Source organism: Vulpes lagopus, chromosome 5, assembly GCF_018345385.1.
Source record: "Vulpes lagopus strain Blue_001 chromosome 5, ASM1834538v1, whole genome shotgun sequence".
NCBI classification, from domain to species: Eukaryota; Metazoa; Chordata; class Mammalia; order Carnivora; family Canidae; genus Vulpes; species Vulpes lagopus.
In genome coordinates, this window is record NC_054828.1 from 109,730,257 (window position 1) to 109,757,414 (window position 27,158).

General features: G+C 37.5%; 1 protein-coding gene across 2 annotated transcripts in view; it reads right to left on the reverse strand.

Annotated features, from left to right (window-relative positions):
• LCLAT1 (lysocardiolipin acyltransferase 1) overlaps positions 1 to 27,158 on the reverse strand; it is a 193,699-nt gene that overhangs the window by 117,222 nt on the left and 49,319 nt on the right. For both annotated transcript variants that reach the window (XM_041754983.1, XM_041754982.1), the window contains exon 2: positions 6,888 to 7,056. In XM_041754983.1, coding sequence (XP_041610917.1) covers positions 6,888 to 7,052 — 165 coding nt within the window. In that variant the 5' untranslated portion in view covers positions 7,053 to 7,056. The remainder of the gene's footprint in view (positions 1 to 6,887; positions 7,057 to 27,158) is intronic.

The window sequence follows — 27,158 nt, forward strand, 5'->3', positions numbered from 1 at the left end:
CAAAGATGAGAGGTTCCCCCTCATGGTCACAGAGAATCAATATTGCCATCATGCCTCAAGCTCTCATTTACCATTCCGATGAATATTTAGTCTGAGGTAAAGCCAACTCTGTGGTGCTCCCCATCTCCCAGTATGCCTGGGCTTTTCTGACTCAACATAAGCCCAGCTCCTCAAATCCTTAGCTATTTAAGGCCCTGCAATCCCAAGTCATTCGTCAAATACAGTACCCCTTTTCTTAGCAGCAGTCTAGGCAGAAATTATACCCTGTATCTGCTGAATACCCATTTTGTTCTAGGATTGGACTGGAATCACCAGGCTGTGGAATAGACTGGTGTCCTAGGTGGGGGCCTCTAAATTCCTAAGTCATGACTTACAGTAAAAGGACAGAACTCCAAATAGTTTTCATAATCTTCATAATCCCAGGTTATTAGCTAACAATTGGACTGCTGGAAAGACTTTAAATTTTGAAAAGCAAAAAGTACTCTGGGCACATGCAAAGTGTGACCTTGACAGTATTGATCATGCTGAATAAAACTGTCCAAAAATGAAATGAACAAAGACCTACACTCCCCACTATAGATATATACCAAGAAAGAATGAATGGTCATTCTTCAGACTGTTCTGGAAGGAATTCTTACATAGATAAAGAGTTGGATGAGACTTAAAGGTCACCTAGTCTAACCTAACATCCTAGAAGATTTTAATGTGGTACTTCATTTAACACACAAAATGTGCTCCTTAAAAATGGTAAGAGAAGAAAAATCTTGCCAGTGAAGTCAAGATGCACATGAGATGCTTACAAAGAGAAGATCACTTTATGATTATGTCTGTGAAGCAATAGTTTAAGTGCATTTACTTTATTAGTGAACTTTTTTTTAATTGTTTGGGATTAAAATAAAGTACATGTATAGCAGAGAAAAGACTAAATTCCTTCTAAGTAAAAAATTATCTATTTGCTTCAAAATAAAAACTCCTTTAGCACATTGTAAAAGTATGGAATAAAAGGTCATAAAAGACATCCTGACAGTTTTTCTCCATTTCTTTGAACAGAGATGTTTACGATCTCAAAACTACAACACCAATTTTTTTGTAACCTAGCAATAAGGTATTCGACTTCTATGAATTTCTTACCTGAAAGACTCTGCTTGATATACCCTTACTACTAAGCAAGGTAGTGAGTTACACAGGTAATAGAAGTTTTTTCAAATACATACTAAATACTACAGGGGTAGCTGAATTTTGCCTAGTGTTAAGTTCTGAACTCAGGTAATAAAGCCAAAGTCAGGAATCACTGAAACCAACCCTTGAAAATCTCACAGAAAGGTACCTCACAGAAGACCAGTACACTATCTTCTGAAGAATGTTGGAACAGCTTTCTCCAGCTGACTATCAAATGAAGTGATTAGTCTATGTGCTGTTTTAAACACAATAATTGTATTTAATACAGCACCACTCACATTTCCCATTTTCTCTTACTTTTGGCGGTGGGGTGGAGGCAACTCTAGATTAAAAAAACAACAACAAATGTATTCTCATCTTTTCTACTCTTCCCCCATCCTAGTGCATATAAATGGAGTTGTATAAAGACTTGTACCATAGTGTAGGGTGTAATTCTGTGTGATAGTAATAGTACTAATAATAGGAATAGCAGAAGCAGCTATGGCAGAATTTGTCCAGTGAGGTCCAGCATTTCTTCCAGAGAAACAGATTTTAGTTATGTACACGACTGCCCAGAGGACAGACATTCCCAGATGTTACTACACCCTTTAGCTATTCCCTCCAGTGCTATTTGTAATTCAGTGACATAAAGGAAAGCGCTTGCTCTGCGCTTCCTCCCCAACCCACTTTCTGCAAAGTGGGGCAAAACAGTAGTAGTGACCAGTCTTGACCTATCAACTAGTATTATGCCAGGCTGGCTGGAAGGAATCTTGAGTCCCTGAATGACATGAGGGAGCAGAGCTACCCTGCCAACATGGTCCTGAGGATGAATAAAGTTCTATCTTATTCAAGCCACTGTATTCTAAAAAGCCTATATTCAATACCTTCTTTAGTCATCAGAATAACTGAGGTAAACAGGTAGGCTCAGAACCCTCATTTTTCAAATGAAAAGAGAAGTTTAGGAAGGTTAAGTAGCTCTACCAAGTTCAATAACTAGAAAGTGGTAAGGCCAATAGTAAAACCAAATGTATCTATACCAATAAGCACTTAACTTATATTGGCTCTCCAAGGAAGAGATTGGACACTAAAGCACTGCAATTGCAATGATCCCTACCCATGTAGTAACTTCTCAAAACTTTTCAGGTTTGGGTAGTGATGTTTAGACAAAAATGTAATTCATAGTCAAAAGATTATATATTGGAAAATTTAAAACATTAAATGAAATATAAAACAGTGTATCATTATTATTAAAAAAAAATCACTTACCTGTAAATGTCTGCTTCAGAATCAGATATACAATGCTGAATCTGGAATGGCTCTCAAAATACCATCTACTCCAATTTCCTTATTTTACAAATGATGAAATAAAAATCTTTAAAAAGTTATATAATTGACTTGAAAAAAGTTAAGTTTTCAAAATGAAATGTCTCTGGTTTTACAATGACTGTAAGTGGAATTACTTAACATTTAGATGGCTTGTAAAAAGGCTTTCTAGAAATAGCTACTTGGGCAGCCCTGGTGGCGCAGCGGTTTGGCGCCGCCTGCAGCCTGGGTTGTGATCCTGGAGACCGGGGATCAAGTCCCACATTGGGCTCCCTGCATGGAGCCTGCTTCTCCCTCTCCCTGTGTCTCTGCCTCTCTCCCTCTGTGTCTATGAATAAATAAATCTTTAAAAAAAAAAAAAAAGAAAAGAAAAAGAAAAAGAAATAGCTACTTATGGGACGCCTGGGTGGCTTAATGGTTGAGCATCTGCCTTGGGCTCAAGTCGTGATCCCAGGGTCCTGGGAGAGAGTCCCACATCAGCCCTGCATGAAGCCTGCTTCTCCCTCTGCTTATGTCTCTGCCTCTTTGTGTCTCTCATGAATAAATAAAATCTTAAAAAAAAAAAAAAAAAAAGAAAAGAAATAGCTACTTATGACAGTTAACCTTATGTGAACTGGGCATTATATATTTATTTTGCTTAATATAAATATGATATTTTATGGAGAAATACTCATTTTGTAAATAAGGGAGTACTATTGGGCAAGCAACACCACAAAACAAATATTCCATGTTAAATGGTCTGTTTGAGGCTGCAATGAAACAATGAACTTCATACCTTTAAAGCTAATTTAAAAATCTACTTCTACAAAATTCATGGTCTGAGAAGTCACCTTCTGTACTCTTACAAAGGAGGTAATGTCTCAAGCGGATGGAGGACAGAAACTAGTTAAGATATGTATATCTACAACCAGGCAAGGTAGCTTAGGTACAATACTAATACTTCCAGAATGCCAGAGACCCTATCTGTCCTGTTCATCATTACCTTATAGCAATATGCCTGGTATATGGTGGACACTTAATAGCTGCTAGATGAATGTTCCAAGAGCCTACTGACTACTTTTGTCATAAACAACAGTTAACAAAACTTACAAAAAATCCTTCCTTCTATTATGAAAGGAAAAAGAACTTTTGCATAAATGTATAAGAAGGATCCATACTGATAACGTTAAGAATATTACAAAAATCCAATGTAAAGTCCTTCCTACGGAGGGGGGGCGAAAAAAAAGAATAGGGAAGGTGGCTGTTGCTTCCTGCCCTGACCAAAGAAAATGAAATTAGATTCTCCACTCAGCTGAGTTACAGGGAAAAAGAAGTATAATGAATTTAACAGATAAGAAAGCTCAGAACCTAATGAAACCAGCAAAGAACCCAAAATAGAGATGCTTGGGTGGCTCAGCGGTTGGGAGTCTGCCTTTGGCTCAGGGCGTGATCCCAGGATCCAGGATCGAGTCCCACATCAGGCTCCCTGCGGGGAGCGTGCTTCTCCCTCTGCCTGGATCTCTGCCTCTGTGTGTCTCTCATGAATAAATAAATAAATAAATCTTTAAAAAAAAAAAAAACAATATAAATTCCAGAATGTGAAAGTACAATATTTTAAATAGAGGTAGCATAAGAGAGAGAGGGTCAGTGAACTAGTAGACTTGTGCAGCAATGTAAGCAACCTGCCACACCCACAACAGTCTCAGAAGGAGAGGCGAGAGGGAGAGGGAATGGAACACAAAATATGTGAGGAAACAAGAGCCCCAAAGTTCCAATTTGGAAAAAACAAATCTACAGATCTAAGAAGCCCAATGAGACATAGTAAAATAAACAAAGAAAGCTAGTCCTAGGCATATCATAATCAAACTGCTTAAAAAAAGAACAGAGAAAGAAATCTTGAATGCAGCCAGAGAAAAAGAGTTGCAAGAATATATAGGCTAGGAGACCACAAGACAGTAAAACTTTAAAGTATGGAAAGAAGAAAAATGTCATCCCATAAATTTCACAGCCAGCAAACTGTTCTTCAAGAATGAAGGCAAAATAAAGACATTTTCAATTAAAAGAAAACAATTAGTCTACAGGAGCCCTCAGTAAAAGAGGAGCTAAAAGAAGTTCTTCAGGCTAAAGGGAAATGACACTAGAGAGAAACTCTAATATACAAGAAAGATAAAGAATACTATAAATGGAAAATATTTAGATCAATATAAGAGACCATATTCTCTTAGACTGTTTCTTTAAAAAACATAGGACTATTTAAAGGAAAAAACGGTAACACTGCATCCTAGATTTTATTGTACAAGTGTATGTAACAGGACAGCAGCACAAAGGATGTGAGAATGAAAGCCCTATCCTGTTACAAATCTTATATTTTACACACTGTGATAAATACGAACTTCAAGTGGGCTGTGACATATGAAGGATACATTACGTGATCCGTAGGTTGTGACTAAATTGTGTTCACAACATACACATATATAAGATACGTGCACATACATACACATACATACACACACATCGTTTTCTTTCAGAACAGGAGGGGAAAATATTGCACAACTTGTTTTATGAAGCCAGCATAATTCTGATACCAAAGATTGAGCTAGTATGACCATGAAACTTCTCATGTGAGAAATATTTATTGGTATGTACCTTGTTCCAGGTACAACCTCAGTCTTTGGCTTCTTGAAGGCTTTGTATAACTGTTCCTTACCAACTTTCCTCTTTCACTAAGAGGAATCATCACACCACTGAGACTAATTTAGTTAGTTTTTTTTCCCTCAAGGCATTCCCTGGCTTCAAAGAACTCCAAATCTTCTTTTGAAACAATCCTGAAGTACCAGTGAACTTCTTACCACTAGAAGTTAAAGTGCCATGTGACCCTGACCAATCCTTCAAGGTTTTCCTATCACCCAGGGCTCTAACAGCACCAAACTGGGTCTAATCTCAGCTCTGCTTAAATAATCTGTTTATGCATGTGACCTTCAGCAAATTATTTAATTTCTCAAAGTTTCTACTTCTGTAAAAGGGGGATAATGGTGGTGCCTGGAATGAAGGCATCCTAAAGCACTTATTAGCACATTATCTGCCACATAAGCGCTTAACAGCTATGACCACCATTACCCTTTTAACAAAATCTTGTAATTCTTCTCCTTAATCTGGATTAAATATGCGACCAAACCGGTTATTTATCATCTACCAGTATGCTATAGTCCCTTTCTTTGTGCTTGTAGATCCAGTGCAACAGAAGAGAAAGGGGGAAGAGGAGAGGGAAGGACAGAGAGACATAGGGAATTACTTTCAGTTTAATGATATCACATTTCATAAAACACATCTAATTTTTCAAGAAATTAACCTTTGACAAAGGACAAATGCAATTCTTAAAATTATTCACCATGAAAATCCTTTTTTAAAATATGAAAAGGGTCAACAGCTCCCCATCAATCTCCACCTGGGGAGTCCTTAGCATTAGTGAACTTTCCTCTCTGTATATGTATGAAGGGCAGTCAGCCTGAGGGGAAATGGCAATGCAGTTCAAAAGGCACAGGTGAAAAAAAGATCCTTCAGCAACTGAAGGCAGAAGAATTCCTCCTTGTTTTCCTGTTCAGGTGTATCCTTATCACTCCCACCATGACTGCTCCATAAACCCAGTAACAAACAATAAGTTCTAGCTGTTGCTCAGAAACATCAAGAACAAAACGGTCTCAGGAAGTATAACCTATTATAAAAGCAGGTACAGGGTGTCACTCCATTTTTGGAGAAGGCACTACTGATTAGCAGCAAAAGGGAAGGGCCACAGCTGCTTTGGTCCAGACAAGGGAGGAATCTGGACTGGAATCCTATAGCAAGTCGCCAGCTCAGAATCAGGGAGATGTTCTCAGAGCTGTATGCACTGACCTTGCAGAGAATACATGTCTGTTCCAAGAATCAACTACACATGATATATGTACTATTATGGTTCAGATGTTGTCATTCTAGGCCACAGATAGGAAACCACTTTATTCCTAAAATCTGTGGTTACTCGGAAGAATTAAATCAATCACATCAATGTCAAAAGTTCAAAAAATAGTTTATCTGAATTTTAATTTCTGTCATTATTTTGTAAAATAAATGGAAATACAAAATAAAAATTCTTCGATCTATAGCTTTAGATTTGTGTATTTTGCTATATGTAAAGTATACCTCGATGAAGGAAAATAAACTTCAAGAGGAATATAAAAGAAACTCTTAATTTTGAAATATGGCTCTTAGATTTTTTATTTCAAGGACATGAATTATATTTAATTCTCTCTAGTTCCTGTATTTCCTCTAGAAAGGATCCAGAAAGTATTTATATGTTTCTTCTAACATTTGACTGAATCTGACTCTAACAAAGTAAAAATTGGTGAGCTGGGCCACTTTGGTCCAGTCTCCCTATCTGGTGTGTGACTTACCGCAGGTAGTGTGAGCCAGGTTGCCACAAGGCGGTTGTTGATCCAGCGATACCAAGATGGGCTTACAAACATCAAAGGTAAAAAGGGACCCAACATGAAAATGCTTCCAAAAAAGCTTCCCCAAAACAGAGTAAGTATAAAATAAATCCCCTTCCATGACACCATGATTCTGAAAGATAAAAAAGAAGAATATATTTTGTTACCATACATGTAACTGTCCAAATTGAGAATGCATAAAATAATTTTCCGTTACAGGGCTGCAGAAAAGGCTCTGATAAAGAACATAAGAGCTTGAATACCATAAAGGTGACCCTCTTACATGTCCTACAGGTCTAACAAACTTCCAGTACATTAGAAATTGATACTCTCAAAGTTTGAACAAAAAAAGCTGTCTTGTTTAAGAAGTCTTTGATTTTTTTATCTGGTTATTAGTATTAACATAAACCTGTAGAAGTTACCCAATACAAAACCTTAAAATATTCTAGAGTTTTTTTATATTCTACTATAAAAAGTAGATTTAATGGACCAAAAATTATAGAACAGCTTACTAACGGTAACTGTGCCTACAAGTGTGGGCAATTTTATAGATTGCATTAAATTTTTATAAAAACCTAGAAATGTTAATTCTTCACATTAGAACCTGAAAGTAATATCATTGAGCAACTGGTCTTAAACTGGCTTCTTCTTTACAAGCTGCAAGATTAAATAGAAGTCAAACTCCTCACTTTTCTGAACTATTTGCCTAAAGATTACTTTCAGGGTCCTCATAACCAGAATCACTTAACACTGACATTTTAAAATAAACTGTTGGGAACATGGTTTAAAATGAATAATCAAACATTTGATTTTATAACCTAAACTACATTAGAGCAAAAATACGGTTTGCCTCAGAATAAAACTGTGAGAATCATTAAAACTATGAAAATAATGGATTTAAAATTCTTATATTACAAAAGGTATTCCAGGGATCCAGACCTGTGATTCTTCTTAAATATTCAGAACAGGAAACAGAAATAAAATTTCAAATGTCAAAGTGCTTTAATAAATGTCAGTCAAACAATAAAACAGGTCAAATCCTTTAACACAGACTCAAATTTATCTGGGTACGGAGTATGTTTTTAATTCTCTAACAACACTTGACTGTGTGTACAAAATCCTTCCAAGCGCAAAAAAAAAACCCAATACCTGAGAACTGGTTTTTTTGCTAAACTCTAGATCTGAACTTCTAAGTGAGGGTGGAGAGAAAAACCACTGAAGAGCAATGGCTGAACGTGGGGTTCACCCATGGCCCAGAAAGCTGGTTGGTGCTCCATACCTTCAGCCTTGCTTTCTGAGGCCCAGGCTCGGCTCTCCTCTGCACTGAAAGAAGACATGAAAGGCATCTTCTCTCCAGTTTTTACATGAAAGCTTTTTTTAAACAGGAAAAAGACACTCAGCAATGCTGCTCCTCTACCTAAAACCCCATAAGGACCTCTTTTGCTCTGTTTGTTTCTGCCAATTAGCTGTTAGCTAGCTCCACTTAGACACTTACCCCTAACCTCCCCAAAATGCTGGGCTTCACACTGTATCTGTCCAAATCCATCCTCAGGCACACTTTTTCTTTACTTATTAAACTATTTCTCATTTCATGTGATTAAGCTTCTTTAACTATGTATATTTTTTCTTTCAAATATTGATCTCATCTAATAAAATCTTTTCATTTTACAGTGGTGAAGCTGAGAACCAGAAGAGTTATCATGGCTTACTTTCCTAAGTCTCCATAACCAGTTGGTAGCACCAAGTATTTTCTGCCCTCCTATTCTTCCACAATATTGTGCCACCTCCCGCCCACTGAGAGGCTGGAAATCAGAGACCTGAGTCAGCTTCTAAACATGTTTGTAAACATAGACTCACATATAAAAGGATGTGTTCCATGACAACACTGGGGCGCTACTCAGGCCAAGTCCAATCTAAAATTATTTTTATACCCAGCCCCTGCCTTTTTTCTAACCTTTCAACCTTTGTTCAGTGATTTAATAAACACACAAAAAGATTCCTCCTATGTGCAGGGCCCTATGCTAGTCACTTGGGGACATCACGGTAAGTACGACAGACATACCAAATCTCATGGCCTCTCTATCACCCACTTAGGAACTCTTCCCTGTATTTAATCTAACTTCCATTCTGTCTCATGGGTTTCACAGACAAACCTGGTTAACAGTTATGATAGCTACACATACTTCTTTAGAATAGCTAAAATTGAAAAAAGACAAAAAACCTGATGAGGAAGCAGAACAGTAAGAACTCACACACCCTGCTGGTGGCAATGCAAAGTACTTTGTATGCTCACCATAGAACCCAGCAATCCTACAACTGAATATCCAGGACAAATGAAAACTTACGACAACACAAAAAACCTGTACACAATAGTTTACAGCAGCATTATTCATAACTGCCAAAAACTGGAGGCAATGCAAATGGGGGGGGGGGGTGGTAAAGGGGAAATGGGTAAATAAATCCATAGATCAGATACCTCCAGTTTCTTGCTCAGGAAGGACACCTCTTTTCCTTCATAAAATGTCCTTATTTAATCACCTAATAATTGAACCATTAACTACCATTGATCTCACAGTCAAATAGGTATATGAAGAAATAATTGCAATTCAAAGTGATGCATGCTACAATAGAAGGTATAATGGAGCATGCAGTGTGTGTTAAGGATAGATCAAAGTAAGGCAGGGCAGCCTGGGTGGCTAAGCGGTTTAGCGCCATCTTCACCCAAGGGTGTGATCCTGGAGACTCTGGATCAAGTCCCACATCAGGCTCCCTGTATGGAGCCTGCTTCTCCCTCTGCCTGTGTTTCTGCCTCTCTCTCTCTTTCTCTCATGGATAAATAAATTTAAAATAATAATAATAATAATAATAAACAAGGCAGGATGAACTCTGCAAAAAGGGATTAAAGAAGGCATTAGACTCTTAGAGAATGTGAGGTTGGGGGAGGGACAGATTATTCCAATGATGTGAAACAAAACATACAGAGTCACAGAAATCTGAAACTGGGCTGCTTAATAAGCAGGAAATCATAACTCATTAGACATTAATGAGGTATAATGAACACACTGAGGAGCTACAAGAAATCACAAGAGCACAGGTCCTAGGGACAAAGTGCACACACCCAGGCCAGGACAGCCAAGAATATCACCTTTGGCAGGTCACCAAGAAAAAACCTAATGCCTATTCTCATATTTGGGGATAAATTATAATGATGCATATAAGCATCAATGCAATGAGTAAATAGATTGGTTTTGAAAAAAAAAAAAAAAAGAAAGAAAGAAACCTTAAGAGCAAAGAGCTCCTCTTCCCTTTAAAAAAACTGACAGTACACAGAACTTGCTGGCAAAAATCCTAGCACTGACAGATGCTGGTATCAGAGCGGTCTTTGAGCCAAGAGCATCTGATCTAGTTCCATAAGCCAAAAACCTGATGATCATAACCACATCACTTAACCTGGATGCTTACATATGAGGAGGCTGGGGAAAACTCTCCAACGCCTACTTTTTGAGCACCTAATATTTGCCAGGCACTTTACAGAAGGCTCTTAGTTACATGTTCAACATCTACAGATTCAAGTACGAATCAGCAGCTAAAAATATCTTTAACATGTAACTAATGCAAAATTTTGCTGAAACTCAAAATTTCACTACTCCAAGGTTGGGTGTTAAAAAACAAATCAGTTAGGTAGTAATAATATCTAGTCAACTGTCCAGGTCCCTAATCTCAATGGTCTTCTATTCTGTTTTTACTTACCTCATAAGCACTTGGTGAGGTAAGTCAGATGTATAGTGGACTTGTAAATTTGAGGTTTTAAAACGACCTTTACACTCTACTTTGATAATGTCAGATGTGTCTTAAAATAGGCACTTTACAAACATTTTCATCTAATCCAAACAAGAGCCTCAAAATTAAGGTATCAGTAATATCAGTGGTATTGCCAGGTAAAGAAATAAGGGACTTGGTTCCCCAATGCTATTTACTGACAGAGGTGAGATAAAGAACCTCTAACCAGGGGCACTCCCAGAAAACACAGTGGAGAGTTTGGAACTGGTACCAGAAAGATTTAAAGGAAAAAGCAAAGAATAAGTAATAAAAGTAGCAAAGAGTCAGGCATATTGTTTAGTAAGCCTTGTCTTCTCTGAAGAAAGTAAAACCAGGCTTCTGGACTGGGGGACACACAGTGGGATTCAGTAACTGTACATTCAGAGAATTCTGAACCTGAGACCCAATCTTCTCTCATTGGGCTTTCAGGTGGCTGGGAACAAGATTATCATCCTAGTCCAGTGCCCTGCAATAAAACTTCCTGCAGTGATGGAAATGTCCAGTAGTCATGCTGTCCAAAATGACAGCCATGCTCTATGTGGCTATTGTGCACTTGAAATGTGGCTAATTCAGAGGAACTGTTCATTCCGTGTGGGGAGTGGCTACTGGACTGAATAGCACGGCTCCAGACAGACTTCTAGAGCCCACTTCTCTGGGGATCTGACCAGACGTGAGGAAAGACGAAATATAGAAGAAGCACAGGGGGCTCCACCTGAATCACCCTACAGTGAGGCCCAGAGTTCATGGAAGCGTCACCTACATACAAGCTCCTAATGGCTTTTTTTTTTTTAAGATTTTATTTATTCATGAGAGACACACACAGAGAGAGAGGGGCAGAGACATAGGCAGAGGGAGAAAAGCAGGCTCCTAATAGGGAGCCTGATGCGGAATTCGATCCCCAGATCTGGGATCACGTCCTGAGCCGCAGATGCTCAACCGCTGAGCTACGCTCCTAAAGGCTTTTTAAGTCCCCTATTTTTTATTGTAAGCCATCTGAGAAAAGCCTTTAACATGACATTAAAGACTAAGACAAGAGAAAAGTATACCTGAGGGAAACAAACTATTCAGGAAGAAAAATACTATCTTAACATTTCAGAAAGGTAAGAAATATTGCATCTAGTAAACAAAAACATGTTCTTTGTTAAATAAAACAAAGAAAGGCGGGGGCCTGGGTGGCTCAGTTGGTTAAGCATCTGCCTGTGGCTCTGGTCATGATCCCAGGGTCCTGAAATCAAGCTTCATGTTAGGCTCCCTGCTCAGCGGGAAGCCTCCTTTCCCCTCTCCCCCAGCTACTCACGGTCTCTCTTGCTCTCTCTCTCTCTCAAATAAATAATAAAATCATTAAAAAAAAAAAAAAAACAAGAAAGGAAACATTCAGAGAATAAATGAGCTATTGGAAGGTGACAACACAGTAATGTTTAGCAAATATTAAAAACTCAAGAGTTGGAAAATAAAGCTGAGGAAATCTCCCTTAAAAGTCAGAAAGATAAAGAGCTGGAAAGTAGAAAGAGTATTGGAAGACCAAGACAAGAGGTCCCATATGCAAATCATACAAAAGCTAAAAAGAGAGGAATGAGGAATTGAAGAAATCGGGAACAAAATAATTCAAAAAATTTTCCCCAAAACTGGTAAACATGACATCCCACAATAACAGGGCCTGCTGAAAGCTAGGATAATAGGTGAAACAGATGCTCACTAAGGCACAGCACTGTCCGTTTCAGGACAGGGAAGACAAAAGGACATTTTACAAAACTTCTAGAGAGGATATAAACAGATCACAAAGGATGAAAACTTAGATTGGCTTTGGACTTCTCACTAGAAATAGATCTTAACAGCAGTACCAGAAGCAGGATGAAAACAGAACAATGTCTACAAAATCCTCAAGAATATTATTCTATCCAGTTATCTATAAGTCAAATATATGGATAGTACAACATCATCATCATACATGCAAGATCTCAAAGCTACCTCCCATGGAATCTTTTTTCAAGAAACAATTTGAAAATGGGCTTCCCTAAAACAAAGGAATAAACAAAGACTAATGGAGATGAAACGTGGGAAATGAGAGATTCCATATACATGAGAGATCAAGAGAATCTCCAAGATGATCATGAAGAAAGATCCTCAGATAACAGTCCTGTACAAGACAGAGAAGGCGTCCAGTCCAAATTGGGGATGCGTGACTCAGAAGAAAGACCCTTTGAAAGCTGTATCACCAAATTCCTTGATCCTAAACAAACTATCTTTTTGAGCCAAGGACAGAATGCCCATGTGAATTTTGGCATAGATTCTAATCTGCACTTGGCTTCTTTAACGCATTCTGATATTATTCCTGCAGCCAGCTGATCATACGCTTTTTATCTAGCTGATTATACTCTTTTTATCTATTGTAAATACTCTGCTTTGAACTACTCCTGAGAGATGCAGGAAGGCACAGAGAATTTAGGAGGAGCAAATATATTCCTATCAGACAGCTGGACCCTGCAAAGTCCAGTGAGATGCCATTGACTGTGGTGCACTCTAGACTGGTTTTTCAGGACTCATTTATATGCATGAATTTGCCCACAACCTTCCCCAGATGTGAATCTAGTCTATGTTCTGGAGTGCTCAAGTCAGACTATAACCCAGATTTTCCACATCATAATCTAATGATAGATTATGCTTACTTCAAGTTTTTAAATATATATGTACATACATATATTGAAGATATATATATATACACACACACATATGGTAAACATTTTTATTATATTTTATTTAAATTCAATTAGCCAACATATAGTACATCATTAGTTTCAGATGTAGAGTTCAGTAATTCATCAGTTGCATATAACACCCACTGCTCATCACATCACATCACATGCCCTCCTTCATGCCCATCGCCCAATTACTCTATCTCCCCACCCACTTCCCCTCCAGCAACCCTCAGTTTGTTTCCTATAGCTAAGAAGTCTCTCATGTTTTTTTTCCCCTCTCTGGTGATAAAATTTTAAAGAAAAATAATGACTACCATAAAAGGATAATAACTGTCATAGACGGAAGCACAGGAGACTTCTAACACTGGTGATATTCTATTTCTTAAGGATGATGGCTACTTATATGTTCACCAACAAAGACATTTAGAATAATGTTCTTTATGCAGTACTCTTGCAAGCTAGATGAATAAATATTTCACACTCAGGCACAATCACACTGATTGAGTTCTTTCATAAACATAGTGAAATATGTATGAGCTGATTAATTTCACTTAAATCCAACAAAAATTTTAAGTCCCTGGATGTGTGTTAATTTGCATGACCTGATTCTGATGAACATTTCTGCATTTTTCAGAATTTAGTAACATACACACATCTGTCTTGCCTGATGAAATGGTTTGCTGCCTTATTCCCCACAGAGAACTGTATTTGTTCTCCTTTTGAGTCTCAAAAGACAGAGGCTCATAGCTAAATTTAACATTCAATTCTAGAAGCAAAAATTTGGGTTATTATCATCTCTTTCTCATCCTATAATCTTTATTCTTACTGGTATTATCATGTATGTCTTTTATTGTAAATCACTTTAAATTCTTTTAGGAAGCAGACTACTAATTAAAAATAAATCTAAAAGAGGGTGGCTGGGTAGCTCAGTTAAGCTTCTGCCTTCAGCTCAGGTCATGATCCCAGAGTCCTGGAATCGAGCTCTGCTTTAAGCTCCCTGCTTGGCAAGGGGTCGGCTTCTCCTTCTGCTCGTGCTCTGGCGCTCTCTCAAATAAATAAAATCTTAAAACAAAACAAAACAAAAAATTTTTAAGACTGTCACCATTGGTGACCTTATTTACCTTTACTTATTTTACTTAAAAAAAAAAAAAAAAAAAAGCCTCAGGTTGCCTGGGTGGCTCAGTAATTGAGCACCTACCTTTGGCCCAGGGTGTGGTCCTGGAGTTCCGGGATCAAGTCCCACATGGGCTCCCTGTATGGAGCCTGCTTCTCTCTCTGCCTATGTCTCTGCCTCTCTCTCTGTCTCTCATAAATAAATAAATAAATAAATAAATAAATAAATAAATAAATAAAATATATATTTTTTAAAAAGTCTCTACTATAGTGTCAAGAAATCACTAGAAAATTTAAGAATTTATGTTCACAAAATATTCTGAGGACAAAACAGTATTCTCCCTTAATAAGCAAATTACCAGAAGACACAAGTTAACAAAAATAAACCAACAAGAACATAAAACACCTTTCCATATCACCTAAGCATTCATGAGGCAGGCAGAGAAAGCTGAAAGGATAACATATAAAGTTTGTTCTGGCACTTTTACCTGTTTGGGAAAAAGAGAGTAACAGAGAGAGCAACAATAGTTTCATTCTTCCTAAAGCAGCTCAAGACAGTTAATACTCTCCCAGATACTAGAAGAAGGTGCAAGGTAAGCAGGCATTCTAGTTAAGATCATTTACTTAGATGAAATAAAACCACAGTTTAACAATTCTGATAAACACAACAGAGAGTTAAAGAGAAGAATGGGGTCAAACCCCAGATCTACCCAAAATGAAGCTAGAAGAACTTTCAACAATCAACAAAACAACTAGATTTCAGTAAATAAGTCTGCTAACTCCCTTTGGTGGGGAGAGGGTCCACTGGGAGTTCTTAGCACTGTACAAGGACATTCAGAGTTATGTCAAAATGGCACAATTTTCTCTTATTAAAGTTTAGTGAGAGAAGAAATTATCTGTGTAAATGTTCAAACATAGTTCTCTAAATCCTGATGCAATTCTTTTACTTAAATGTACTTTAAAAATACCTAGAAAGAATATATTGTATGATTCTATTTGTCTTAAGGTCAAAAACAGAAAAAATAACTTATAAGATTAAAAGTTACATTAATGGTTATCCTGGGAGGAAGGGGCACCAGGGGCCTTCAACAATTTTAGTAGTACTGTGTTTCTTAATTTGGGTACTGGTTACCATGTGGTGTATTCACTTTACAAAAATTGAGTGAGTTACACATTTGTGATTTATGTACTTTTCTATATGTATATTTCAATAATATTTACCCAAAAATGTTATATATGTAATAATTTAAACTAGATACCTGGTAATTAATCATTTACATGTATGCAGTCCTCAGAAAGAGAATACAAATGGTCAATACACATAAAGAAATGTTCAGGTCCCCTGAGTGGTTCAGTCAGTTGAGCATCCAACTCTTATTGTTTCAGCTGGGATTGATCTCGGGGTGGTGGGATGTAACCCCACACATGTGGAGCTCCATGCTCAGCAGAGAGTCTGCTTGAGATTCTCTCTCCCTCCTCATGCCCGTGCCTCTCCCCCAATTCGCAGCATGCATTCACTCTTTCTCTCTCTCTCTCTCTCTAATTAATTAAATGTTCAACCTATTCTCAGGAAAATGCAAATTAAAACAAACAAAAGACCATTTTTTTTCTCATCAGATTGTCAAAAATGTCTAAGTTTTCCCTTTGATAGTCTAAAAATTATTTGTTGGTGTCTCTGCTTTCACAGCTGGAAGAAAGATAAATTTTAGAACACAAACTGGTAAGTAACTTATAATAACACATATAAGCCATAATTCTGAATACATTTATCATCATGAATTCCTTCTCAGTATTTACCCCAGAGAAATAATCAACTGCATGTACAAAGATGCTTCAATGCAGCACTGTCTATAACCAAAAAATCAGAAATATAAATGTCCACTGATGGCAGAAAGAGCTAAACTGAGGTGCAGTCAAGCTTATGAAACACTATGCAGCTGGTAGAAAGAATGCGGTCAAGCTTTATTTTCTAAAATGAACACTTCTCCAAGAGGTATTGCTGAGTGGAAAAGAGTGTGATACCATTTTTGAAAGGGGGGAACCACATCCCTAGGGGGAAAGAAAAAACATCTAGGCTATATGTTTTGGGTTTGTTTTTTTTTAAGATTTTATTTATTTATTCATGACAGACACAGAGTGAGAGGCAGAGACACAGGCAGAGGGAGAAGCAGGCCCCATGCAGCGAGCCCGATGTGGGACTCAATCCCAGATCTCCAGGATCACACCCTGGGCTGAAGGCAGCTCTAAACCGCTGGGCCACCAGGGCTGCCTTTTTTTTTTTTTTTTTAAAGATTTTATTTATTTACTCATGACAGACACAGAGAGAATGAAGGGCAGGGGGCTATATGGTATATATAAATAAATGCAAATACAACTAAGTCTGTCTATAAGGACACACAACATTTCCATGGCCCCTCTATAAAGATGGAAGAGGCTGTGACCAAGGATGATTGTCAAAGAGAAACAGACCTTTCTGTAATGTTTTAGAAAGAGACATTTCCATTTGATACTTACAAAGTAAAAAGGGAAGAAGGGAAAAGGGAGATGGAAGAAGGAAAAAAGAAGCAATGTCAAGGTAGTCAAAGTAAGTCAGCTTGTCAGTAATGCCAGTAATGCCTGGTGCTCCATGATCCCATAATCAAAGTAAAAATGATTAAATGTTGAGGTAGTAATACCTCTTAGCCAAATTACTGTTTGTCATACTTCAAACTCAAATTTTCACTAATTAGAAACATACATTGAGATAGAAATGATATAAAGTACCCCAGGGTAACCTAAAAACTACACTGGCACCCCCAAGATCTGTGGTCTAACAAAGGTCACTCAAAACCGCCATTCAATTTATTTTATAGCATTTACCTATAAAATAAGTTTAAGCTCCATTTTGTTTTTCTCTTCATGAGACACAGAGGTAACCACTAAAACGTGCAAAGGGACTAAGGGATGGAGGTATACAGACTATCAGAAAGCAAGCAAGGAGTTTCCTAAAATTCTTCATATACACAAAATAAGAGCCCATGAATTTATGTATGTAAAAGTCTCATAAGGATAAAGTAGAAGCAGAAAGCAGCTATTTCAAAAGTTTCTAAAAACAGAATGTTCATTTCTGACTCTCCCCATGGCTACTTTAATCAAAAGCATACTCTTAAAAAGACAGAAAAAGGGAAAAGTTAAAATAGCTGTCTAAATTTACCAAGTTATTTTGATCATTTAATTCTGATCATTTAAACAGAGAAAAGTACCATTAGAGTCATTTCACGGTCATTAAAAACCCATATACCAATATCTGCACTATTAAACACGAACCATCTTCAGGCAAGGTACTACAAAGAATAGTAGCATAGAGTCTTTGCAGTCCTTGGCCATATCATCTAGGCAGAGCAAGAACACATGTGGAAAGGAGGGAGAGGAACAATACAAGGAAGTATGTATTAAATGCCAAATTCATGAAAATTCAGTAAGTCTGACAACCAGTTTGTAAAAATGGTTTAGTCTAGAACTATACTTTAGATCACTGAGCTTTAAACATCTTTCCATTTCACAGATGATTCTCTCAGTATACTGATGAAGAAAGTAGGGAGCAGGAAGGTCAAGGGACCTGACTTGCACTTCTGGTGGCACAGCCAATGGCGATGGAGCTAAGCTAAGACCTGCCATCTCCAGTTAACAGCTTAGTATTCTCTACATTAGAAGAGAATCACAGATGTTGAAGGCCACCAACTAAAACATGAAGAAGGGGGATCCCTGGGTGGCGCAGCGGTTTGGCGCCTGCCTTTGGCCCAGGGCGCGATCCTGGAGACCCGGAATCAAATCCCACATCGGGCTCCCGGTGCATGGAGCCTGCTTCTCCCTCCGCCTGTGTCTCTGCCTCTCTCTCTCTCTGTGACTATCATAAATAAATAAAAATAAATAAATAAAAAATAAAAATAAAAAAAAATAAAACATGAAGAAGGAATTAAGATGCAAACAAGGTCTGGGCTTAGAGGAAGGATAGCAATCAGTCAAGCGAGAACAAAGAGAAAGGCAAAGAGGCCACCGCTGAACATTATTCTTCATGGCGCACACTGTGCAGTGACTGGCTTAGTCAAGAGAAAGTTTTTCCAAAGTCTCAGGATTTCTGTTGGGTTTTGTTTCTTCCAAATTGTCTCAAACAAAATGAATTATTAACAGCAAGCATTTTTAAAAAATGAAAATGCCATTAATTCTTTTTTGTGTAAGTGGCAAGCACACTCACCATATTTCAACAATTTCCTGTTGTTATAAAAGGTTTCCTTATAAGATGTAGAAGTTAAAACCACATACACCCACACTAAGTGGAACACTATTATATGAAACCATTTCAGAAAGACTGGTTAGTACAACTCTTGTATCTCTTACCTGTTATTCAAGAAACTACCTTCCTTGTTCAAATTACTAGAGTACTCAGAATGTTAGAGTACTATATAACCCAGCAACTCCATTCCTAGATATATATATATCTAAGTGCAGTGCAAACAACCCAAATGTGTCCTTCATTTGATAGAAGGATAAACAAAAGGAGTTTAGTCATCAGTGGCTATCCTTCAACAAAAAAAAGGAAGAAAAAGTACTTGATACATGCTACAACACAGGGAACTTTGAAAATATTAATACTCAGGGGGGATCCCTGGGTGGCGCAGCGGTTTTGCGCCTGCCTTTGGCCCAGGGCGCGATCCTGGAGACCCGGGATCAAATCCCACATCGGGCTCCCGGTGCATGGAGCCTGCTTCTCCCTCTGCCTGTGTCTCTGCCTCTCTCTCTCTGTGACTATCATAAATAAATAAATTTTAAAAATAAAATAAAAATACTCAGGGGATCCCTGGGTGGCTCAGTGGTTGAGCTCCTGCTTTCAGCCAAGGGTGTGATCCTGGAGACCCGGGATCGAGTCCCACATCGGGCTCCCTGCATGGAGTCTGCTTCTCCCTCTGCCTGTGTCTCTGCCTCTCTCTCTGTGTCTCTCATGAATAAATAAATAAAATATTTAAAAAAAGAAAATATTAATGCTCAGTGAAAGAAGACAGTCACAAAAGTCCACATATTGTAGGATTTCATTTATATGAAATGTCCAGAAGAGGCAAATCTCGAGATTAGTGGTTCCCTAGGGCTGCATGCAGATGGAATGGGAGTGACTGCTAATAAGTAGGAAGTTTGTTTGAGGGGTAAAAGAATGTTCTGAAATTAGACAGCAGTGATGACTGCACAAGTGAACAATCTAAAACCACTGCTTTGTACACTAGTCTTTAAATGGGTGAATTGTATGGGTATGTGGATTATATCTCAAATTTTTTTTAAAAAGTTTATTAGTTGGGAGATTACCAAGACACAAACCACTTTACCCCAGAGGCCATGAATGTTGAAGGAAAAGAGAAATTATAAGAATAACTACCACCTCCGAAATTAAAGAAAAGAGCATATCCAAGCAAAGCTGGGCATACAAAAGGGGGCCAAAAATCTAGACAAGGAGCATGTCTTTGCTGAACAGAAAAAAGCCTTCACAGACACACATCAAAATGTTACCAATAACTATCTTTGTGTCGTGAGACTATGATTTTTCTTCCAAATTGTGCACAAGAAGTCTTATTCTCACATTATAAAAAAAATCCCAGCAACATTTATTTCAAAAGGAAAAATAAGGAGCCAGGATTTCTTATACTAAGGGACTGGAGAGGTCCCATTAATAATACACTACTGAAGACAGAGTCAGCCACTGATGAGAAGCATCAAATGGGGATTTCATAATATTGAAACACTGGCCCGGTGCTTTTCATATGTAAAGTATGCTGATATTCTGACATCAGTAACTGGTATTCAGTAGAAGTTATAAAAATACCACTGTTTTAGGGTGGCATCTAACAAATGTTTTGACTGGACAAGAGTAAGATGTTTTTCTTCCTGTTTTCCATTACAGTTCTTCAAAACAACATAAACTCATCACATTTCTAAAATGTGTAGTTGTATTATCATCTTTAATAAAAGATATTTTACAAATTCATATAAACTGAACAAAAACACTATCATCTTGTCAAAGTCAACTATCATTCACAGTAATTTTTTCTTTTAAGAGATACAAGCAAAATGAAAAAAATATTTGAACATTTCCTTTCTACAATTTATTCTTCACACAGCAAAGGGTAGTTTACCCACATATGGTTCATGAAATATATTCAAAGGTTCAAAAAGCCTAAAATTGTTTTTTTTTTTTTTCAGAGAGGATCCCTAACTTATATTAGAGGGGTTTGTAATTCAAACAAAGACAAGACACTACTGGTTTAGAGAAATAATTTAACAGCAGCCTAAAATGGTCTTCTGTTGTAAAGGAATTCTGGAGACATTCTTAACTCTCAAGAAACTATGCTGTGTAATTTTCATTCATGAAACACATTTATCAGGTATCTGGGCAATGAGGCTGAACCAAGGATAAATCATACAACAACACTACTCTACAAAAAAACTTTAAGTTGTGAAGTCAAAAAAGCCACAATATTGTAAGCAAAGGCAGAAATATTATATATTATACTATTTAATTTATATTCATACCAGGGTTTGTTTTAAAAATATTTAAGATATCTTTATTATTTAATACCCTACAATATGAATAGAATCAAATAATCTTGAGTCAAGGTATTTCAGAGTGAATTTCATAAACACTGCTGTTATTCATACATTGTGGAATTCTGAGTGAATGCTACAAATGTATAAAACATTTTTTTCTAGCTTCTCCTGAAAAACAATGACTGAGATTTGGTTCATGTGTAAAAGTCTATTTTGTACAAATAACAACAGGGTTAATATCTGGAACATCTGTTTTGCTATTAAAACATTACTTCTATGACCTTTTTTTCCCTAGACTTGCAAAAATCAAAATAAGTAACAGATGGAGAATGACCCTGGAACTCTCTCCATGCATTTTAAAGTGTTTCATGTAACATGTTCTTGCCATTAATAAAAACACAGGTGGAGAAATGAATATGAATGCCAATAAAAATATTTGATAACAGAAGCTCATGAAGACTTAACAGCAATTAATATTTATGGGATTTTAAAAATTATTTATAGAACTTATAGAGGTAACTACTCTATTTGATGAGCAAGGAGGTAGTTTTCAGAACAGTATAATGCATAAAATAATATTGAAAGACATCTTTGAAAATTCAATTTAAAAACCACACTGAAAAAAACAAAAAACAAAAAAAAAACACTGCCTATAAAATCACCTATCGTGAAAAGTCAGAGTTCTGAGATGCTTTAGAGATCACTTTAGTACACTGGTTTAGAAACATTTTGGCAATAGGAACTTTCATTCAAAAATCTCACCAAAAATCTCGTAAGTAAAACACAACAGAACAGCTGTGGTTCAGGACAGTCCCCACCCCAGACCCAACCCATCACCTTCACCTCGGCCTCTAACATCTAAAGGATGTTAAAGAACATCTTTTGGAACCATTGGTCCAAGTAAACCCTTCTTATCTCTGATGAGGCAACAGAGACTCAGATTCACTTTTTCTTAGTGTTAAGAGAACTCCCCATCTACACTGCCTACTGGTTTGTTTTCTCTTCAGATGATGTTCATATTAAGTCAGTCACAAACTCACATAATCCTTGAGACAGAAGGGGCCTTAAGGCAGGCCAGAAATTCTCACTCTCAGTTGGGGCTCTCCTCTATTTCACTCTGCCTCTTTTTTTCAGAGATTATTAAAAGACACAGGAGAGAGAGAAATACTCTATCAAATGATTTACATACAATATTCCTATTCTCACCATTCTGAAAAGTAGGTAAAAGTATCCCCCTTTTATAGCTGAACAAAGTGAGCTCAGAAACACTCAAACATGCCCAAATTTAACTGTTAAGTAGCAGAGCTAGAATTTAAACCTGCATCCATTTAACCCTAAAGCATGTGCTCTTTCCAATTAACCACTTTACATTTGCACAGGACAAATGCCTATTTGAAAAGAAAGAGTAAATCTATGGTCCAGGCAGAGAAAAACACACATATGGTCTCCAAAATAGTATTAAGGTAATAGGCGTCCACTAACATGAGCATCCTAAGATAGCAGCACCGAAATGGGGTTGTGAAGAATAAAGTTGACAAGGCTTTAAGAAAAAGGAGAAACAAAATAAGCATAAGAGCAACAAAACAAAGCCAGATTTAAATTAATGAGGCATAGCTGCTGAGTGTAGGGAAAGATTCACAAACACATATTCAGGAAATCAACACCAAGAAATGGAATCAATGCATTTAAGCACAAGAATGGAGTCCAAAAAAGAAAAAGAAAAAAATTAGTCAGAAGGCTGCCAGAAGAAAGTTACACTCTACTTAAAACAAAAATATGCACCAGAAATATGCCTTTCAGATGCTTAACACAACTCTACTAGAGTATCAGTTCTTCATGCAAAGCCTACCACTGAAACAAACAAAATCTAGGTCCTTCCTCTGTAACGTAATTACCCTTGATTACCTGGAATCTTAATGAAAAAAGAACTCAGTGTATAGGCTAAAGTCAAAAGTCTCAAAGTTTAGTTATCTCAGAATTCCATATAAAACTTCAGAAACAACAGGGGACACTAGAAGCTACAGGGGACACTGCTCCCTCAAGAAATTAAATAACACAGCGGCGGCTGGGTGGTTCAGTTGGTTAAGCATCCAACTATTGATTTCTGCTAAGGTCATGATCTCAGGGTCATGGGATAGATGTGCCCTCCGCACCTCCCCTGCCCCCGTAGGGGGGAAAGGAGTCTTGTGTTCAGCAGAGAGTCTGCTTGAGATTCTCTCTCCTTCCCCCTACTCATGCTCTCTCTCTAAAATAAATAAATAGGATCTAAGAAAGAAAGAAGGGAAGAAACTAAATGACATAGTACAAAGGAATTTAAACTGGCTTGTGCTGGAACTACTTCCTATTGTGTTCTACTGCAAGCACCTCTGGAAACATCAGATTGTTTTAGAGGCGGTTGAAACTGAAGGATAAACTGAATGTCAAATTTAACTATATTTTGGAAATAATCACTTTTGCACACAACACAAGCACATAGGGTAGAATACAAAATTCTCATGGAACCTACAATCCAGCAGGGGAATCAATACTCAAAAAAGTAAACAGTGATATTGTAATAAGGTTATGAATAAAGCCAAAGCCTTTGGTTTTGGTTGTGTGTGTGTGTGTGTGTGTGTGTGTGTGTACACTAAGGGATAAGCAAGTAGAGACAGGAGCTGGGGAGGGCACATGTGTGGCATCCTAGGTCTCACAGGCAGCTAGGTGTTTGCTGGGTTCAAGAACTGAAATAAGATCCAGATCAGAGTATTTATTATGATAATATACCAAATGCAGAGTATTAAAAAAAGGACTATATTCTCTTTATAATCTTGGAGGAGGAGGATGCTGGGCTTTTTAGTTAACCTGGATCCACTGCACCTGCTATATAGTTTACTTTCCTTGATGCACTTTCATTTGACCCTTGTGACAACCTGTGAGAAAGGTAGGGATTTTACAGATGAAAAAAATGGGTTTGTGCCCAAGGCTCAAAGCCAGAAAATGAGAGCTCTGGCAGTATCTCTGAACCTAACTTCCTCTGGTTATTACACACAAGTCCACATGTCTACTACCTTCCATGCTATTCAGAAAAAAGTCTCTGAGAAGCTTCATTAATGAGAGGCTGCTCTATGTCAGAGACAGGGCCAGAGGTTAAAGGTACACTGTGCTGTCATTCCACCACAGAGCGTCCCTTAGCCAATCAATTATCTCAGAACGAGTAACCCCAATATATCTGGGTACCTCTACAGCAAGCAACAAGTCAAGAATAATATGCAGTTAACTACCTCATTTAAAAATGAAAAATGTTTTCATACAAATTTTTAGAAAAATCACAAAGCAGAACTTTTACCTAACTATACCATTGGGCTCATTCTCCTCTTAGAAGTTATGAGTAACAAGCACAGCAGAGCAACTCACAAAACCTGGGATTCCTGTTCAAGCTCTATTAGTAACCACACTTGTGTCATGCTGCAAAAGTTCTGTCCAACACTGCCCTCTGCCCTTTCACCCCACCCCTCATTTTCTTTGCCTATATTTGAATACTGAGTCTGGATCATGGTTCTGCCTGGGGCAGTACATGCCCTTAAGGGCATTTAAGAAATCTATTGAGCTGTTTTCTGTGGGGTTTTTTGGTTTTGTTTTGTTGCATAATCATAGCTCATATTATATTTTAAATTATTTTCCTTTATATTACACTTAGGGAATTATGTTGATTTAATTATGATTATGTGAGTTAAAACTTTCATTAACTATTAATTTTATTTCAGGACACTAAAGACAGTATTACAAAATATTTATTATGAAAAGGGGGCTTAGGGTTAGATAGAATTAGGACTTAATTGACTAGAAGAGGGCGCTGGGTGGCTCGGTGGTTGAGTATTGGCCTTTGGCTCAGGTTGTGGTTCCAGGGTCCTGGGATCGTCCCACATCGGGCTCCCTGTGGGGAACCTTCTTCTTCTTCTGCCTATGTCTCTGCCTCTCTGTGTCTCTCATGAATAAATAAATAAAAATTTTTTTTAAAAAAACTGACTACAACATCTCAAAGGTTCTCTTGGTTCTGTAATTTACTGCTTATATTAATATTTTGAACACTAATAATAAGACAAAAAATAGTGATAAAGATACCATATATGAAGATTTGTGAGCAAGAACAGAAACTTCTAAATCTGCTTCTGCCCTTGATTAAATAATTAAATTTGTAGGAAAACAACTATATACTATTGTCTAGGATGTTATATATCAGAATACTGTGTACTTCACTTTTTTTTTTTTTAAGATTCTATTTATTCATGAGAGACACAGAGAGGGAGAGAGATTGAGAGAGAGAGAGAGGCAGAGACACAGGCAGAGGGAGAAGCAGGGTTCCTGCAAGGAGCCTGATATGGGACTCGATCCCGGATCCCGCGATCATTCTCTGAGCTAAAGGCAGACAGACACTCAACCTCTGAGCTACCCAGGCATCCCTGTGTACTTCACTTTAAAGAAAAAGATTAAAACATCCCAAGAATCACTATTATGTTAGAAGGCTTAGAAAAACAAGTTCAAAAGAAAGCCCTAGGGTTAGCAAAGATTCAGCCCATATGTCCCAATCATCAATTTCAAAAATTACATTTTGTGAAATGAGCATAATGTGAAATGAACCCTGAAATATTACAATAAAGTTAAATAGATCGGGATACTCCTCCTTCCAAACCAAAACAGAGAAATTTCTGGGACGCCTGGGTGGCTGAGCGGTTAAGCGTCCGCCTTTGGCTCAGGCCGTGATCCTGGAGACCCAGAATCGAGTCCCACGTCAGGCTCCCTGCATGGAGCCTGCTTCTCCCTCTGCCTGTCTCTCTCCCTCTCTCTCTCTCTCTCTCTGGGTCTCTCATAAATGAGTAAATGAAATCTTTAAAAAAAAAAACAAAAAACAAATTTCTGACACATTTCCAAAAAACTTACCAGAAATTATTAAAACATAAAGATAATGCTTTGAGAATCAACCTTCCCGTTCCGAAAGCTTTGGTTGAGGGGGTGGGGGAGAACATCTAGATATCAAGATGACATGATATCTCGTTATCAAACTATTCTAAAGTCACTGAACTATATTATTTATAAAATATAATCCAAAAAATTGATAGGGAAACCTACTATGGGCCAAGCCACACACACACACACACACACACACACACACACACGCATGTGCATATGTATTTATATATTCATATATATCATCACATTTGATTATTGTAACAACTCTTCAAGGTAGATAGTATTATTCATTTTTTTCTCTGAGGAAGAAAAGCCTAAAAGACTAAATAACAGAGATTTCCAGCAATCGGGATGCTATGGAACAAAGCCTTTCAAAAATAAGCCTAAAATCCTCTAAGCAAGGAGGAAAAAAGCTAAAGATTGCACAAAGTTGGGATGGCTGGGTGGCTCAGCAATTGAGCATTTTTGCCTTAAGCTTAGGGCATGATCCCAGAGTCCCAGGATCGAGTCCCACATCAGGCTCCCTGCATGGAGTCTGCTTCTCCCTCTGCCTATGAGTCTGGCTTTCTATCTCTGTGTGTGTGTGTCTCATAAATAAATAAAATCTTAAAAAAAAAAAAAAAGGTACAAAAAGTTGACTCTAGAGAAGACCCCAGTTAAGCCTCATCTATTGACCTAATATTATGTATGAGGCTATTTTTTATCAAGTATCTGAAGCCTCTGCCAAGCACTTTCACATGCTATCTTACTTAATGTTTCTTATATTTTATCTTAGTTGATATCACATTTGTTAAGATTTTTATCATGTGATTACATTAACATATATATATGTACACCAACAGAAAAAAAGTCAACTTAAAAAAGTTTAATTGCATTTCCTTAACAGCATGATGTAGAAAGTGGCTGATAAAGAATATTTCTCCTGAACTGCATTTCCATTTTTTAAAAAAAAAAATTTTTTTAAGTAGGTTACATGCCCAGTGTGGAGCCCAACATGGGGCTTGAACTCATGACCCTGAGATCAAACCTGAGCTGAGATCAAGTCAGACACTTAACTGACTGAGCCACCCAGGTGCCAGGCACTCCCTTT